This window comes from Sander lucioperca, chromosome 1 (assembly GCF_008315115.2).
Source record: "Sander lucioperca isolate FBNREF2018 chromosome 1, SLUC_FBN_1.2, whole genome shotgun sequence".
NCBI lineage: Eukaryota > Metazoa > Chordata > Actinopteri > Perciformes > Percidae > Sander > Sander lucioperca.
This window is the reverse complement of record NC_050173.1, coordinates 52,207,621-52,226,638: the sequence shown is the minus strand read 5'-3', so window position 1 is coordinate 52,226,638 and position 19,018 is coordinate 52,207,621. Positions and strand designations below refer to the sequence as shown.

The window sequence follows — 19,018 nt, the reverse complement described above, 5'->3', positions numbered from 1 at the left end:
AATGTTATGTACAGGGTCCAGAACTTTGTGCTATACGCCCCCTGCACTTCCTTAAAGTGTGCAGTACATACTACCTAGTCAAAACTCCTAAAACTTTTGAGATTAAAAGTCCAAAAACCAAGTTACTCCTTTAACAAAAGCCTTAACAGTGGTGTTACTTGATTTAGGATTGTCATCATTTTATATTTGTTCAATCTGAGATGACAATGTTTTTCTTTGTCTGTGAGTTTGTAATTGTTTTGGACTGTATCAGGTTTTGCCTTCTACTATATGTTTCATATGTAACATTGTCGTTGTTACAATCTCACAAAGGGACTTCTGATAAAACTGCTGAAAAAGCTTCACTCGACTCTGATGCTCGTTCTTTGGAGACCAGTTCAATTTTTCTACACTAAACTTTTCTCTGAATGCTTAAACTTACAGTAGGTCAGCTTTTGAGATGATGTGCCCTCCTAAGCATTAACCTGATGATGTTTTTTTTACTAACATGTCTGTTTTGGCCATGTGTCCTGACTGGTATTTACTGTTAGAGCCTGTTTCCCTCCCACACACAGGAACTTCAGGTGATGATGATGATGTCCTATTTTCCATTCTCTTTCTCTCTGTCCTGTATCTTATTTCACCCTTCATTTGTCACCCTGTTTCTACTGAACTGAACTTAAAGGTCCCATGGCATGAAAATTTCACTTTATGAGGTTTTTTAACCCTTGTGTTGTCCTAGGGTCAAATTAGACCCGTTTTCAAAGTTTTTTTATATCACTAATATGGGTTTCTTACAACCAAATTGCCCAAAAATAACATGGATGCATGATGTACATAGTATGGAACCCAATTAACAATCTTCGCAGGTACAATTACAGATTACTTTCATTGAATTTGGGGTGTTTTATTCGATTTCATAGCATTTGATTTCTTTTTTTTTTAAATGGTTTCAAAACAGTGTCAAGAATAAAGTTTGACATAAAACAGTCTGTTATTCACTCAACATCATCTGATCTTAACTATTAGTCAAAAAAATGCATAATTTCTGCTTTTTTAAACAAAAAAATTAGCTATAATGTCATTTAAATTAGGTTTAATGACCATGAATTTAAAAAAGCGTTGAGAAAAGTGACAAAAACGTGTGTGAAGTGTCAAAAACATTGGAAAAAGTGCCAAAAAGTTCATTTTCAATTTTGACCTGGAAGGACAACACATTCATGGTGTGTAGGAGGACAACACAAGGGTTAGCCTAACATTAATGTGAGTTCCCCCAGCCTGCCTATGGTCCCCCAGTGGCTAGAAATGGTGATAGATGTAAACCGAGCCCTGGGTATCCTGCTCTGCCTTTGAGAAAATGAAAGCTCAGATGGACCGATCTGGAATCTTCCCTTTATGTCGTCATAAGGGGAAAGGTTACCTCCCCTTTCTCTGCTTTGCCCGCCCAGAGAATTTGGCCCACCCATGAGAGAGACATCGCATGGCAGTTGGTCAAGGCCACACCCCCACCCTCCACCTTGCCCCCCCCTCTCTCCTCCTCAATAGCATTTAAAGCTACAGACACAGAAATGGCACATCCTAAGGAAAGCTCATTGTGGGACTGGCTCTAGTGGCTGTAATTCTGCACCAAGGCTGAATTTCGGGAAAGAGACTTCAGATACAGTATTAGGGGACCACTAAGGTCTATATAAAAGAGACTTCAGATACAGTATTAGGGGACCACTAAGGTCTATATAAAAGAGACTTCAGATACAGTATTAGGGGACCACTAAGGCCTATATAAAAGAGACTTCAGATACAGTATTAGGGGACCACTAAGGTCTATATAAAAGAGACTTCAGATACAGTATTAGGAGACCACTAAGGTCTATATAAAAGAGACTTCAGATACAGTATTAGGGGACCACTAAGGTCTATATAAAAGAGACTTCAGATACAGTATTAGGAGACCACTAAGGTCTATATAAAAGAGACTTCAGATACAGTATTAGGGGACCACTAAGGCCTATATAAAAGAGACTTAAGATACAGTATTAGGGGACCACTAAGGTCTATATAAAAGAGACTTAAGATACAGTATTAGCAGACCACTAAGGTCTATATAAAAGAGACTTCAGATACAGTATTAGGGGACCACTAAGGTCTATATAAAAGAGACTTCAGATAGCCTACAGTATTAGGGGACCACCAAGGCCTATATAAAAGAGACTTCAGATACAGTATTAGGGGACCACTAAGGTCTATATAAAAGAGACTTCAGATACAGTATTAGGGGACTACTAAGGTCTATATAAAAGAGACTTCAGATACAGTATTAGGGGACCACTAAGGTCTATATAAAAGAGACTTCAGATACAGTATTAGGGGACCACTAAGGTCTATATAAAAGAGACTTCAGATACAGTATTAGGGGACCACTAAGGTCTATATAAAAGAGACTTCAGATACAGTATTAGGGGACCACTAAGGTCTATATAAAAGAGACTTCAGATACAGTATTAGGGGACCACTAAGGCCTATATAAAAGAGACTTCAGATACAGTATTAGGGGACCACTAAGGTCTATATAAAAGCATCCAAAAAGCAGCATGTCATAGGTCCTTTAAATTCTATTTCTGTAATATTTCTATAGTTTATCCCTTAAGTATTTATTTCTATGCCTGTCTTAGTGCTTCTATATTCAGTGACCCATAATACTTTCAATTTCCTTCTCCTTCTTTGCCTTATATATCACGCTTCAGAGCATCAATATCTCCGCTCGTCTGTCTCCACTTTTCCCTCTCTGTCTCCAAACATGTGGCTTGTGGCTGTTCCTTGTCTTTGGCTAGAAAATTCAATTCTCAAAAAGACCCTGTGTCCAATAATGGATATAGCAGACGAGTGCTGCTGAATGATGAGAGTGTGACAAGATCAGAGAGGTAAACCCTTTTATTTAATTATCTTAGCAGCAAATGTGGGGGTTTTGAGGCCTGTTAGAAATTTAGTAATGTTGAGATATTCCAGAAAGGCCGTTTGTGTGGGGGAACAATTCTTGGAGTGGATGATATGGTTTGGCAAGTCAGCTTTCAAGAGACAGACAACTGATCAGAAACAGACAACCAGTGATTTTAATACCAAAAAGTTGTAAAGAATGCAGAGAATATATATAAAAAAAAAAAATTAGGAAAAATCTGAGCAGTGACCCTCACTGACAAAGTAAATACAGATCGCATCAAATAAACTTCACAGGTGGAGAAATAACCCTGACAACTGATTATCAGTGATCTTTTTCTTTATTTTCCGAGCCTAAAATAAATTGTGCTCTCTGTTCAACTTAGGGCTGAAAGCACACTGAATTGCCATTCCTCTGAGCCTTTTTCTTTAAACCAAGAGCGCCATCTAGTTGGGTCAACAAATACTAATGGTTCAGGAAGCCTAATTTGGACATCGCTAATGATGATCTTATGTATGTAAAATGTTCGCTGTCCTAAGTTCTGAAACCCCCATTACTGGAGTGCTCTAGTACCATTTGTTCTCCACAGTGGGAGGTTGGTGGGGTTGAGGAACCAAAGAACCCAACTATCAGTCAAAAAAAATAAATCTCTAACGTTATTTGCCCAATAATGCTTTTATATTGGTGAAGGGGGAGAATAAGGAACGAATAAGTTAGATATAGCCAGATAACTTTTAGATAAAAAAATGTTTCCACTGCCTTAGAGCCAATGCTTGAGCTGGAATAATAGGCTATTATCTGTTTTGATTTGTGTTGGGAAATAGGATATGGTTCATTGTGGGATAAAGACAATGGTCATTTATATTTAAGATGAATTACCCGGATATGTGAAATAGACATTTCTATGTATTACCTGTGGAGAGCAGCAATAGGCTTAGATGTGTGTAACCAGCCTCAGATTTCAGTAGAGGAAGAACGCGGAGACGTCACATTGGAGAGATGCAACCAGCAGTAGCTGCTTCAGCACTAATCACACAACATTAACATAACTAGCTAGTACAAGCTAACATAGCCTGCTAAATAATTCGCCTGTGAAATATCATACATCCGGAATTGCAAATCTGCAAGAAACAAACGAAATATCCATAAACGGTGGTAAACGGAAAACAACATAACGGCCATACACAGTTATCGTGGCTTCTCCTTGCATCCAACTGGCAGGCTATTTTGGCAAGCTAGCGAAGCCAACGATAGCAAACTCTGCCTTGGCTAGCGACAGGCTAGCCAGCTAGCTAGCTAGCTAGCTACTAACGTCGCTAACGGTAGTAACGTTAAGCTAGCTAGCGAGCTGTAGTGACTTGCGTCATGGATGAACTAGTCGTGGAAGTGAGGGGAACAAGTGGGGCCTTTTATAAGGTAAGTTAATGACTTTCGTTGAGCTTTTCATCTCAGTTACAACACCAAGCACACACGTTAGGCTCACTAACATGAAATTGTCGTTAGCGAAGAGACCTGCTTGTATCTCCGGGCCTCAGTGCTTCACTCCAGCCTCCACCGGGACGTAGAAAATCTGTAAACAAAGCTAACGCGAAGACGGTGCTGTAACCTCAATGTTGTTAGCTAAATGTGTGTTATTGGTGATAATGAGGTTGCTACACCAATGTAATTGTTGTAGTGATAATGTTAACTTACATTTAATCTTATGTTATCTGTAAAGTGATGGAAAGGGGTTGGTTACAGGGGCACAAGTGCCAACATTAACGTTAACAGCTAACGTTAACTTCATTTAGGATAACGGCAGCAAACTGCTTTGCCGATATTTTCCCCTAGTAGGCAGGTAAGTTAGCTTTTCTTTTATTAAGGTCGCTGATAGTTTGGGGTTAAGACAAGAGTCAACAAGTAGCTAACGTTAGGAATACCAGTTATTTAGAGGGTTAACGTTATGCATTGACTGTTTGACCATATTAACGTATAACGTTACCACGGTTACCACAGACTAAGGAGCTTGTCTTTTGCAAGGCAGGGGCTGAGAGCCTTGCTCATGGATCCTTGGGCAGATATTTACATACAAGGTGTTGATCCTATGATCAGTGTTTGTCAGTGTGTGGAATAATTACATGAATCATTTAGGTTAGTAACAAAATCCGTACCACACTGGATAAAAAAAACAAACAACAGAAGTTAAACTTGAAAAGTTTTGCTGAGGGATGAAAACCTTGTATTTCCTGTTTGGGGGATTGTCATCCTTTAAGAATGGTTGAAGAGACACGGGAGAAACAAGGAGATCAGGCACATGTAACTAGCAGAGTAAAAGAAGAAAGGTGGTAACATGCTATACAAAAAAACACCATCTCTCATCGAATGACTTGAACTGTGATTGATTGCATGTATTGTCTCTGTAGACGTGTTGTTGCTGCCAAACTAATGTAAGGAATATGAATGGAATGAATGTACAGTACAACCATCAGAAAGCATTTTGAGATATGAGTGTTAAGTGGTTCTGCAAGCCATCCTGCCATCCTGTGTTGCACTGTACTGCACTGTAACAATGTTCATTATGGAACCTCATGCCGCATATAATGCCAGCTGAATTGTTTGCACTGTATAAAGAATTCAAGCACTTCACTGAAGCAAAAATCCTGAATTGGACATTTATACATATCAGTCCTGTCTGAAAAAAGTATATACTTTTGGATTTCCCTTGGGTTTAAGTCAGAGGTGGCACCATTAGCAGCGGATGTACTTTTGTCTCTTAGTTGGGTGTGGCACTGGCCAAACGTATCACTTTTATAGATGCGAACTGTGATTTCTGGCTTACAGTTTTATTATTTGGCAGGCGCTCTTATCAAATGATAGCACTAAAAGACAATTAGCAAATTTTCAGAAGATTAAAAGGATCCACAAAATGCACTTTTGTTCATCACCACTTAGAATGAAAGGCAGACTTTGCCAGAGTTGGCCAGGTACTTAGACACGCACTGCCATTTTGTTTTCAATAAATTCTGCAGTATTTGAATTGTTGAAAGAAATCGCCGATGTGGGCTGTGATGCGGAGGTGCATTCACAAGCATTGAGTCAGTCTGATTATGTTCATTGAAACGTTAAAGGCTCTCTTAATATAGTTCTAATAGTGAGTGTAGTATAGTAGACTACATTAGCTAGATACGTATCTTGGACTATGGTTCATGTCCTAATAAATAGGATATATGTTGGTATGCAGTGTAAATGTAATGTATAAGTCACTCAATTCCTAAATATGGTGAAATCTCCACCATGTACATAGAGCTGTAGCAATACAGAGTTGTGTTTCTCTCACTTGGTGAGAAAAGGACTTTGATGCCTGGGTCCAAGATGCTAATCCCAGAAGTGGTAACATTGGCACAAGTTTGTTCAGGATTTAACCCATGTGTTGTCTTCCCTTCAACCTTTTTTCGATGTTTTTGACGCCTTTTTTTCACCGTTTGTTTTTGCTTTTTCCAGCGTATTACATTTTAAAAATTTTCTTCTACACGTTTTCAGCGCTTATTTCTACGTCCTATATTTTCTGATATAAAACAAAAATTTAAAACGGGTCAATGTGACCCGAAGTCAACACAAGGGTTTTAATAGACCCCAAAACATGTTTATGTTTTTGTTGTTGTTGTAGAAGTAGTAGTTGTAGTAGTGTTTGTTGATTAACAGAAATGGTTTGAACCTGAAAGCAGTTTTTTAGGGCTATTAGAGCTGGGCAATATATCGATATTATATCGACATCGTGATATGAGACTAAATATCGTCTTAGATTTTGGATATCGTTAGAGGTGCAACGATGAATCGATTAATTGATTAGCTGTCAACTATTAAATTAATCGCCAACTATTTTGATAATCGATTAATCGTTTGAGTCATTTTTTTTATAAAAAAAAAAAAAAAGATTTCGCTGATTCCAGCTTGTTAAATGTGAATCCTCTTAGGCTTTGGAAAACACTGATCCACATTTTTCACCATGTTTTGACATTTTTATAGATCAAACAACTAATCGATTGATTGAGAAAATAATCCGCAGATTAATCGACTATGAAAATAATCGTTAGATATCGTAATATCAGGGTTTCCCGCAGAAAATGTGTTAGTTAAGGTGGTAGGTTTGCCATCTGACCAGGGGGTAATACATCAGTAATATATAATTAATACATCTCTGTAGTGCAGACTCTGTACTACACACTACACTAAATATTAAATTTAAATAATAACAAATAATTAATAAATAACCAGCTTTTCAAAATAACAGTTGCAATGTGCAATTTTAAGCTCATTAAACTATTTTCAAAAAAAGTGCTATAATAGTTTTACTGGCATTGCTCCCATTATCCTCCGTGACACGCTCTCTTCCACTTTGCCCGACAACTCTTCTCCAAAACAAACTGCGCTGAGATAACAGAGCTCAGCCCACAGCTTCACTCACTCCAGCAGATAGTATGCGTGAAATAAAAACAGGACACGTCATTTCGCTGTGTGTAACTACGCTAACTAACCGTGTGTTGTGAACCGCGTGTAGTGATTAAAAAAAAACGGACAACAGCTGTGTCTCAAAGACCGGGCAACAGCCGGGACATTGCGAATCCACGCGCGAGAGGTGATGGATATTTCCAGTCACTTCGTCATGTATTCACTTCGTTGAAACAAGAGAAGAAAGCCTCACTGATGTGAAGAACAGGACAGAGAAACATATAGAAATGCCCCAGCTGCCGCACATTTGTTGACAAACTCCGGCGCACACGCAACGGTGAATTGGCGATTGTTCTCACGGACACACACGCGCGATATCAACTGGCTAGTTATCCTCCAGACAGCGCCGGACCACGTCTCTTTTTCTTTCTCTCATTTCGGCGGTGTGAAGCGCGTCCGCGTTATTGTCCGAGATGCACTTCGCGACCTTTTTTTTTTTGACGACCTAGTTAAGGCGGTATGGTTCCCCAGCTTAGGCGGCCGCCCAAGCTGCAAAGTGCTGCGGGAAACCCTGAATATCGTAATATGGCTTAAGTGTTGTCTTTTCCTGGTTTTAAAGGCTGTATTACAGTAAAGTGATGTCATTTTCTGAACTTACCAGACTGCTCTAGCTGTTCTATTATTTGCCTTTTCCCACTTAGTCATTATATTCACATTACTGATGATTATTTATCAAAAATCTCATTTTTTAAATATTTTGTGAAAGCACCAGTAGTCAACACTACAATATTGTTGCGGTATCGATATCAGGGTATTTGGTCAAAAATATTGTGATATTTGATTTTCTCCATATCGCCCAGTCACATAAAAAGTAATAATACTAGTATTACCTAGGGGTGGGAATCACCAGAAGTCTCACGATACGATATCATCACAAATTATACTTATGTAACGATACAATATTATTGCGATTTTAAACATATTGCAATATGCTGTGATATATTGCAATTTATTACCTTTTTTCCAACTTCAAATTTTTCCCAATTTCAAATTATGTCCCCAAAAGAAAACATTTTGAACATCTGTTTTTTTTTTTTTTTGTTTTTTTTTAAGATAATTTTTTGGGGCATTTTCGGCCTTTATTTTTGACAGGACGGATGAAGACATGAAAGGAGAGAGGGGGGGGGAATGACATGCAGCAAAGGGCCGCAGATCGGAGTCAAACCCGGACCCGCTGCGTTGAGGAGTAAACCTCTGTATACGGGCGCCCGCTCTACCAACTGAGCTGTCTGGGCGCCTGTGAACATCTGTTTTAAAAGAAGAAAAAAAAAATGCCTTTCTCTGTTTATTCATCTCACTTCAATTTTATTGCTGCAAAATGGGATTGTCAAGCAGACAAACTGACCTACACATATGTAATAATAGATCGATACTTGGCGCCTGTGTATTGATACAGTATTGCCACGGAAAATATCGCGATACTATGGGTGTTGCGAGACACCTCGGCTCACGAGATTGGGTTCACGAAAACGAGACGAGACAAGATTTTAAACACTATTTTAAAGAAAACTTGAATGGTGAAAATATGACTGGAAAAATAGTCTTTTATTCAATCGAAAGTCACAAAATGAAAAATGAGCACTGTGAAAGGCTTTGCCACAAACTCAAATGGCTTCTCTCCTGTATAACTAACCTCTTCAGACTTAATAACTGCGGCGTCCCAACAACCTATTAATCAAAAAAAATGTTTTTCTTACACTTACTTTTATTCTTGTATTTGTATTTTATTCTTTTTTTCAGTCTGTTTTATTATCATGACCGTTTTTAATTGCTCTTTAATGTTTTATGTAAAGCACTTTAAATTGCCTTGTTGCTGAAAGGTGCTGTAGAAATAATGTTGCCTTGCCTTGCCTGTACAACCTCAGCCTGTCTGTCTTGTGCCTGACAGTCAGTCACCAGGGCAATAGAGAACACCAGTCTGTCTCGGAAGTGTAACATTAACTGCACAGTGATCTCGCTATTATATTATATTGCAGCAAACGCTGTCTGTGTGAAGTTTTGAAAAGTGTAAGCACACTTGTGTCTGCTTTACCAGCATTATTTTGTGACTCACTGTGACTTTATGAAACTGCGGAGGCGATGTAACTTTCGCTCCGTCTGCGTGTGTGTGTGTGTGTTTGTGTCGGAGCTGAGCCCCGCTCTCTGTGAAAGATGCAGAGAGCGCTTCTCTGTCCTCTCATCGGTAGTACCGACGTAATTCTGTAATACTGACAGCTAGTGTTTAAAATGGTTACTGCAGTACAAATTCAGAATACTGAAGAGAGTTGTCTCCCCCGCCCCCTCCTCCTCCCCAGACTCGAAGTTCACGTTGGTTGCCAGGCTGAGACCACAGCATCCACAACAATGTTGCTAGACGCTTGTCTCACATAGCCAGACATTACTCCACAGCACAGCGGAGTAGCTACCGTTAGATGCTGGCTATATTGATGGTCATAAAAGCCCGTGCTCACGCGGTGCTCTGTACCCAACTTGGCTTAGAATTACAGTAGGAATCGCTAAAAAACGCAACAACCTCGCCGTCCTCTCCACCCAACGGACAGACACACTTCCCAGGCTTAGAATTACGGTAGGAATCGCTAAAAATTCAATTCAGTTCAATTTTATTTATAGTATCAAATCATAACAAGAGTTATCTCAAGGCACTTTACAGATAGAGTAGGTCTAGACCACACTCTATAATTTACAAAGACCCAACAATTCCAGTAATTCCCCCAAGAGCAAGCAAAAATAACACTAAAAATTCACGGTCCTCTCTTCCTGATTTACAGCCCCGGTTATGGCTGCGGCCGCTGAACAGGCTACACGTTGTAAACAGCCGTGGCCCGCTTGCCTGTTCCTCCGGTAACGTTAGCTAGCAGTTAGCATGGCGGCGTTAGCCAGGACCAGTCGGGATCACTTTACTGGTTGTGTCTCAATTGTTTTTGCGAGTAACCATCTCGGATACTCTAGCTAGCTATATAATTCAATGTGAGTACACAAATGTTGAAATGACATAAAATGACCGTCCCTTGTAGCTGTGGTAAATTAGCCTGAAGCTAATGCTTACGTTAATGAGGAAATTAGCCAACTCGGCGTCCTTTTTGGGCTCTAAGCTGTCTCCATCTTTCAAATACATCTCTAATATTTACCCGGGGGTTCTCTGGTCACGCAACTGTTAGAAACATGGCAGTTTTTCTTTAAGGTCAGGTAGAATCTATCTCCGTTGATCCTGTCCATTTGTTTACTGCTTTCATGGCTGTACCAACGTTACAGCTGTAGCGCGCGCTTGGTTTACGTTTTTACAGGTATATCTGGCAACCCGGCCTGGCTGTCAAACTGGGAAGTTGATAACAACACACAGGCCAAAACACAAACAGAAATTCCGTCACTGAACGGAAATTTCAAAAGAAGAAAATACTGGCATTAGCTTTGTTGTCAGAAAAGATTTTTCAACTTACCAGGTTTCCTTAATATCTGATGACGCATTGGGGTCAGTTTTGGATTTATTACAGTAAATATATTATACATTGGACCTTTTAAATTGAAACCAAGAAGCCATTCCATTCCTAAACCATCTACCATATACCTGTGTATAGTTGTTTACATTTCCTTTTTTTTTTATGTTTTCCCAAAATAGGCCAGGTGAGCATGGTTTGTAAACTCATAACGTCTTTGATCAACTTTGACAGTTCAAGTAGTCATAGTCCTGTAAGGAGTTTTGTACAGGCATGTCACAGGTCAATGAAGTCATAATGCAGTAGGAAGCTTTCCCTGAATCACTGGGGATTTAGAGAATCTCTCCTTTTGGAAGCTTATGCTTCATTTCATTCATTACTTACTGTTAGCTAGCGAGGCTAATGCAACCCATAGTCTAGGCTCTCTTTCTCTCTCTTTTCCTTCTAGGCATTGCATGTCCTACTTGCAATGCTTGACACACATGGACACAGACTGTGTGTACAACCAGAGAGAGAAAGAGCCGAACCTGAATCAAGCCCAAAGAGAAGAATTTGGGCTGTGTTGTTGCTAACAGTTTTGGGCTTGGGTCAGGCTTTGGTAGCTGTAACCCTTTTACATTCATGATGCCTAAAGCTGTTTTGACTATTAGGGGTGGGTGGGAGGGGGGGGGGGGGGGGGGGGGGGCAATACTGGCAATACTGTATCGATACACAGATGCCAAGTATCGATCTATTATTATTATTATTATTAGGGCTGAAACGATTCCTCGAGTAACTCCAATAATTCGATTGCTAAAAATCCTCAATGCAAAAATGATTTGCCTCGAAGCTTCGTTTAATCATTGTTACCAACGTTGTAAGATGATTTTCAATTCCTCTTTTTAGTCTACTTTAGCATGGGCTTATTCACTTATGCTGAGCACTGTACATAGGTTCTACTTGGGCACCCTACTAGGGCTGGGCGATATGAAAATTGTTACCAACGTTGTATCGCTCACGGTGTTTCCGCACGGGTGATTATTACTGTCGCACACCGGCGCTAACGCAGCTGGCGACACGTGCCATGAAGACTGACGGCAGCGTAAATAGTGAGGGGCTAAGAGAAGAGACAGGCTGGAGAAAACGACAGAAAGTGTCCAAAGTTTGGAATCAGTTCAAACGAAAAACTCTGTACAGTGTGTCTACTGCGAAATCGAATTAGCTTACCACAATAATAGCACGACGTCAGTGCTTCAGCATCTCAACATTTACAACTTAAACATCCACTCCACGAAGCGGACCCGAGAAAAGTAAATCACAGAGTCGTATGGACGATGAAACTACAACTACCTAAAACAAAGACAAGAAAATACGTAGTGCTGACCACAGTTTGATCTAAAGAGCCGACTTGTTGACTATCCCTTCGGAAAAACGGCTGATTGTTGCGCACCATTCTCTCTCACTCTCTCTCTTCACGGAGAAACAGCTGATCAACGATCTACTAGAATAAGTGTAACAGAGCTGTGTGACATTGTAATCGAATAGGCCTATATAAATGAAAATAGGTTGAGTATAACAAATATTTACATCTACAGATCAGTCTCAGGGTGAAACTTGAAAGTTGTAGCTCTGAAAGTTAAGTTGCACAATTTAAGGTAGTATTTATGTTTAATGTATGCCTTAGTTTGAGGTTATTATTATTTTTTTTAAACGATGTAATATGGCACTTAAATGCACTTCATATGTTTAGTTTTTTGAGAGATGATATTGTAAGCAATGTAGGCAATAAAAATTTAGCTTTTTCCGAAAGTCTAACCAAACTATTGTATATTATTGCTCTTCAATAAAACAAAAATAGTTCTTATCCAATTACTCGATTAATTGATGGAATAATCGGTAGAATACTCGATTACTAATATAATTGATAGCTCCAGCCCTAATTATTAGATATGTGTAGGTCAGTTTGTCTGCTTGACAATCCCATTTTGCAGCAATACAATTGAAGTGAGATGAACACACAGAGAAATGTATCTTTATATAAAACAGAAGTTGACAAAGTTTCCTTTTGGGGACATAATTTGAAATTGGGAAAAAAGGTAATAAATTGCAATATATCGCAGAATAGTCTCGGTAACCAGAGCAGATGTAAGTAACGTCGCTCGCAAAACAATATTTGATTATTTAAATGAAATGTGCTGGTTTGACCACGGAGATGCAAGAAATATGCACTAGTCCAGAACACAGGCCCTTCTTCCTGTGTTTCCTTTCTTGCTCCCGCCCCCAGACACATCCAACCAATAAGAGGAGTGAACGTTCTTGCGTGGGTTTGTAATGAAGCATTTTTTTTAGTACGCTTGGATTTTTCCAGGTGTAAAACGAGACCGAACCAAGGGGAAATCGCTCCAAGTTTACAAACTCATCAACTGATTCGGACCAAAGCAAACAAACTATAGGTGTGAAAACTCCCTCCACCCCTGGCTATTCTAACTTGTGTGACTAACTCTAACTCTGTGATCCTTGTAGGCCTTTGTGAAGGATGTTCACGAAGGATCGGTCACTGTGGCATTTGAAAACAAGTGAGTAATGCGCATACACAACAACATAAAACACACTGTAAAATGTAACCTTTTACCTGTGATGAAATTCACACTTGTTGTATGCGTCCCTTTGTCCCAGTTGGCAGCCAGAGCGTCAAATCCCGTTCCAGGATGTTCGTTTTCCTCCCCCAACAGGACTCTGCAAGGAGATAAATGAGAGCGATGAAGTCGAGGTGGGACTGATGATTCAATACTTTCAGAACTGTTTCAGAAAATTTATATTACTATCAGATGTGGTTATATAGAAAGCAGATCCAGTCTAGTCACTGTGCAAGAGAAGAAGTGCAGTAGAATAAAGGTCTGCTGTGTAGGTCAAACAGATTCTAAAGGCTCCTTGTTTTTCATTTTTTGTGATTTTTTCGCGTAAAAATATGTGGTATTGGAAGTAAGCAGTTGATGAACTTCATTCATGGTTTTTTTTTTTTTTAAGATTCAAAATGAATACCAATAAATTGCTGTATTAGTTTATGTTAAATTACAAACAAGAAAAAAAACTACGAGCAAAAGCTGTAATGGTGAAAACAGTAAATTTCTGAGTAATTTAATGTTGCTCTTCCTCCAAAACCATCAGAGAAACTACATGTGTTCACTTCATAATGCTTAAATACGAATAAATCATTCTTTGCTTTGTTATGTGTTTATACAGTGCTGCTCATGAGTATTGGAACCCCTGCTACAGTTGACTAAAAAGAGGAATAAAAGAATCAACTTTTGGAAATTGATCTTAATACCTTAATTGAAAAAAAATTAGGAAAAATCCAACCTTTGAGAACACCAATTTTTAGTTAAATGCAGTTCATGCATTCAATTTGTGTGTTTGCATTCTCTGTGCTAGCAGTCTTTATTGTAAACATCTCAGGTTTGAGTGGAAAGCTTTGTCAAATGTACTGTGTGTGTGTGTGTGTGTGTGTGTGTGTGTGTGTATTGCCAGGTATATTCCAGGGCTAATGACAAGGAGCCATGTGGATGGTGGCTGGCCAAGGTTCGCATGGTCAAAGGAGAGGTAGGGCTCAGACCGCAGTCTTTCGAAATCTGGGTTACATTACCATTGTACAATGTAGGGCTGGGTATCAAGATACAAGTCGAATCAAAACAGCAGCAAGTAGCGTGCAGCGCTGCGCGGCGCGTGATGGCTTGGTTTAGTAATAAACTAGTCAAATCTGGTTGGTTTGTCATAAATGTTATGCCTCAGCAGATAAAACACCTTATTACCCAGAACCCAAATGTTACATGTATTAACAATCTAACCTTAAAACCATACAATGATCCATACAGAAAGTTACATGTTATTATAAATCTCAACACTGTGCGCACGGCATGTCTTCTCCTAACTCCAGTTAATTCATATTACACTAAGACTATCCAAAGGTAATTCTTGTTCAATTTCTTTGTTATAGATCATTGTTTGTTTTTTTGAAGTGTTAGGATCCTTATAATCATGCTGTTTTGTAGTATAACGTTACATGTGTCCTGTTGCACTCAAGATCTCATCTGAACAGATATGTGTCATTCAAAAACACTCTGAATTGTAGTGTAAAACTTTTAAAGCCAACTTAATACAATGTCGGGTTTTATTTGGCCTCGAGTCCATAAGTACAGTTAATGGATACGGGCACGGAGACAAAGAACTAATAGGGCTCGGTTAGCAACGATTAGCTCCGGTTAGCCGTTAGCTCCAGTTAACGTTCGGGTGCTTTCACAGCAGTGTGGCTGTGGTGTTTTTACCATTTTTTTTTTTTATCAGTACAGTTAATCCCACGGGAGGCCACAACACTATAAGCAGCGTGCTACTACGAATGATAGCCTCTGAGCCTGAAGTGAATCGTTGGCACTGTCACACACACACACGTGACTTCAGAGGGGAGGGGCTGGAGGCCACTGGTCTGTGTGTACTATAAAAATACATTGTTTATTAGAAAAATCAATGTCATTCGGATTTTATCTACCTGGGCGGGTCACAATCTACCTGGGTAGGGCGTAGAACTGGGCAATATATCGATATTATATCAATATTGTGATATGAGACTATATATATATATATATATATATATATATATATATACACACACACATATACAGTATCTCACAAAAGTGAGTACACCCCTCACATTTTAGTAAATATTTCATATCTTTTAATGGGACAACACTGAAGAAATTACACTTTGCTACAATGTAAAGTATTAAGTGTACAGCTTGTATAACATTGTAAATGTGCTGTCCCCTCAAAATAACTCAACACACAGCCATTAATGTCTAAACCGCTGGCAACAAAAGTGAGTACACCCCTATGTTAAATTCCCATAGAGGCAGGCAGATTTTTAGTTTTAAAGGCCAGTTATTTCATGGATCCAGGATACTATGTGTCCTGATAAAGTTCCCTTGGCCTTTGGAATTAAAATAGCCCCACATCATCACATAGCCTTCACCATACCTAGAGATTGGCATGGGGTACTTTCCATAAAATCATCTCTCAATGCAAATCAAACCAGCTGTTAGGCTAACTGAAATAAAACCATGCCAATCTCTAGGTATGGTTTTTTGAGGTATTTTGAGGGGACAGCACATTTACACTGTTATACAAGCTGTACACTTAATACTTTACATTGTAGCAAAGTGTAATTTCTTCAGTGTTGTCCCATTAAAAGATATAATGAAATATTTACTATATATATATATATATAGTCTTAGATTTTGGATATCGTAATATGGCATAAGTGTTGTCTTTTACTGGTTTTGAAGGCTGCGTTACAGTAAAGTGATGTTGCAACTGTTCTATTATTTGCCTTTACCCACTTAGTCATTATATCCACATTACTGATGATTATTTATCAAAAATCTCATTGTGTAAATATTTTGTGAAGGCACCAATAGTCAACACTACAATATCGTTGCGGTATCGATATTGAGGTATTTCGTAAAAAATATTGTGATATTTGTTTTTCTCCATATCGCCCAGCCCTAGTAGGGTGCCCAAGTAGAACTTATGTACAGTGCTCAGCATAAGTGAATAAGCCCATGCTAAAGTAGACTAAAAAGAGGAATTAAAAATCATCTTTTGGAAATTGATCTTAATGCCTTAATTTAAAAAAAATGAGGAAAAATCCAACCTTTAAGGAAACCAATTTTCTTTGTGAATGAATAATGTATCGTAAATAAATAAATGTTCTTTCTTAAAATACAGGGGGCATAAAGTACACTGCTATGTTAAATTCCCATAGAGGCAGGCAGAGTTTTCCAACGTTGACATTCTGCTTTTCAGTGTGCAAAATTGGAACTGACATTATCCTTTTTTATGTTTAGTTTTACGTAATAGAGTACGCTGCATGTGACGCTACATTAAATGAGATAGTGACGCTGGAGCGGTTACGGCCTGTCAACCCCAATAAACCAGCCACCAAAACCACCTTCATCAAGATCCGACTGGATGTACCGGAGGATCTCCGACAGATGTAAGTTTGATATGAGCTCTATATGGCCCATACATTAAATACACCTCAGGACATGCAAGTAACCTTTTGGGTTAGATACATTCCAACAAGTTTTGTACTACTAATTGAGTCGTGTATTGACTGTGCAAGTTGAAAGTAAAGTAAATGGAAGAGAAGGAGAAGCAAAAACACCAGAACATTTCAAAGTTTGGCATTTCAGTTTAATAAAAGCAATTACACTTTTGCACTAGTTGCTGGGCCATGGAAGCATTAAATTGCTGTTTTTTTTTAGCAAAGGCCAGTCCGTAAGGTTAGCGTTAACAAAGGTATTAGCCAAGTGACAGTTGCCTACACGGCTCAGTACCTTGTCAGGAGGATGCAACTTTGAAACCTGCTGATGTGTAGCTGCATCTGTCAGAGAACCACAGTCTCAGTGTGTTTGTAAGTGACACAATGTTAATGCCAGTAGACAGCAGTGGTATATGCCACCAATACAACACAAGGTGTGAGCCTCATTCCTGTAGGTTTTATTATTTTATTTACAGGTAAAACCTGCGTATGTAAAAGATTAAACCCCTATTAGCCTTTAAAAAATGGCTGTAGTTGGGCTACATATGCACATGTTTGTATTAGGGTCTGAAAAGACTAACAGTGTATCATTAGAAGGCTACAGTAGCACAGTGTCTCAACTTTGGTTATGTGCGCACAGGCCTCTAAATAGTCAGTAAAGATTACTGAATTAATGGCATGAATTATTTGTGTAACTCTGTGTTGACAGGTGCTCCAAGGAATCAGCACACAAAGACTTTAAAAAGGCCGTGGGAGCTTTCAATGTCACCTACGACTCAGAGAAAAAGCAGCTGGTCATTTTGGTTTGTTAAACACATTTTTGTTTTGTTTTTTAACTTAAGAACATAAAGGTAAAAGTTGCCATCGCTACTTGGCACAATGACCATCGCTTAAATGACTTTTCATACACACAATCCAATTTGTTACTTTTCCATTGATATAGTCTGATTGGAGTACCCTGTGTATGATTTCAAACAATATCACATCATTTAGTAGATGACCTCCATCAGTAACATATTCTAAAGTCAGTGTGTGAATTAAGCTTTGATTGTTCTCACAGTCTGTGAATGAGGTCACAACAAAGCGGGCCAATATGATGAGCGACATGCACTTCAGGAGCCTCCGCACCAAACTGTCACTCATGCTGAGGAACGAAGAGGCCAACAGACAACTGGAGGTACACACACACACACACACACACACACACACACACACAAAATGAGGATTACTGACAACTACAACTTTAAGTGTGTGTGTGTGTGTGTTCTTGTATGTGTATAATATGATCCTTTTGCAGTTAAAAATGATTATGGGTTTATAAAAAGGATTGTCCATCAGGAATCTCTTAACTCCTACTCAGAGGTTAAATTAATATTTTTTCGTCATTGATTGAATAGTTATAACAATGACGGAAAAATGTGAAGGCCGCCAAACATTTTTGACAGATTAGAATACTCTACCTTAACTTTGAGTACTGTTTGTAACCGGTGACGACCACATTATCTTCACTTCACCTGTCTCTCCTCTGGAAAGAGGGATTGGTGCTGAGGAGAATAAAGGACAACCAAGCAATACTGATAACCTACATATTTACATGTTGATGTGTTTTTAGTGGCTTCCACTGTCACTTATGTATTCACCTTTTCTGTTTATCTTAATTATTGAAAAATAAAGATGAATGAATGAAAATTGTTATTATCGTTAAAAAGTGACGCCAAAGTGACGGACGGAACGACAAAGTCTAACGCAACCACTGGTCCTATTTACTCTGTCGTGGCAGTTGTTTTTGTTCATGTTTTCCCCGTTTGTCCCTCTGGTTGTGTTTCTACAGAGTTCTAGGCAGCTGGCGTCGCGGTTTCACGAACAGTTTGTGGTTCGGGATGATCTAATGGGTCTGGCCATCGGGACTCACGGCGCCAACATCCAGCAAGCACGCAAAGTCCCGGGAGTCACTAACATAGACCTGGACGAGGAGACGTGCACCTTTCACATATACGGAGAGGTAGGATGGTGAACTGATGTGTCCATCTTGTGTCTGGTGTTACTAGCTTTTTGTTATTCATGTTAAAGGCAGGGTTGGTAATGTTGAAAAGCTAGCAAGATTTGAAAGTA

At 39.0% G+C, this 19,018-nt stretch overlaps 1 protein-coding gene across 3 annotated transcripts in view; it reads left to right on the top strand.

Annotated features, from left to right (window-relative positions):
• The first annotated feature begins 3,847 nt into the window (after positions 1-3,847).
• The window catches only part of fmr1 (FMRP translational regulator 1), a 38,229-nt gene continuing 23,058 nt past the window's right edge, over positions 3,848-19,018 (top strand). For 2 of the 3 annotated variants that reach the window (XM_036005820.1, XM_031280055.2), the window contains exons 1-8: positions 3,848-4,327; positions 13,336-13,388; positions 13,489-13,582; positions 14,341-14,412; positions 16,710-16,858; positions 17,616-17,709; positions 17,967-18,083; positions 18,738-18,908. In XM_036005820.1, the coding sequence (XP_035861713.1) occupies positions 4,277-4,327; positions 13,336-13,388; positions 13,489-13,582; positions 14,341-14,412; positions 16,710-16,858; positions 17,616-17,709; positions 17,967-18,083; positions 18,738-18,908 (801 nt within the window). In that variant the 5' untranslated portion in view covers positions 3,848-4,276. The remainder of the gene's footprint in view (positions 4,328-13,335; positions 13,389-13,488; positions 13,583-14,340; positions 14,413-16,709; positions 16,859-17,615; positions 17,710-17,966; positions 18,084-18,737; positions 18,909-19,018) is intronic. The other variant, XM_031280053.2, reaches the window with a different exon arrangement.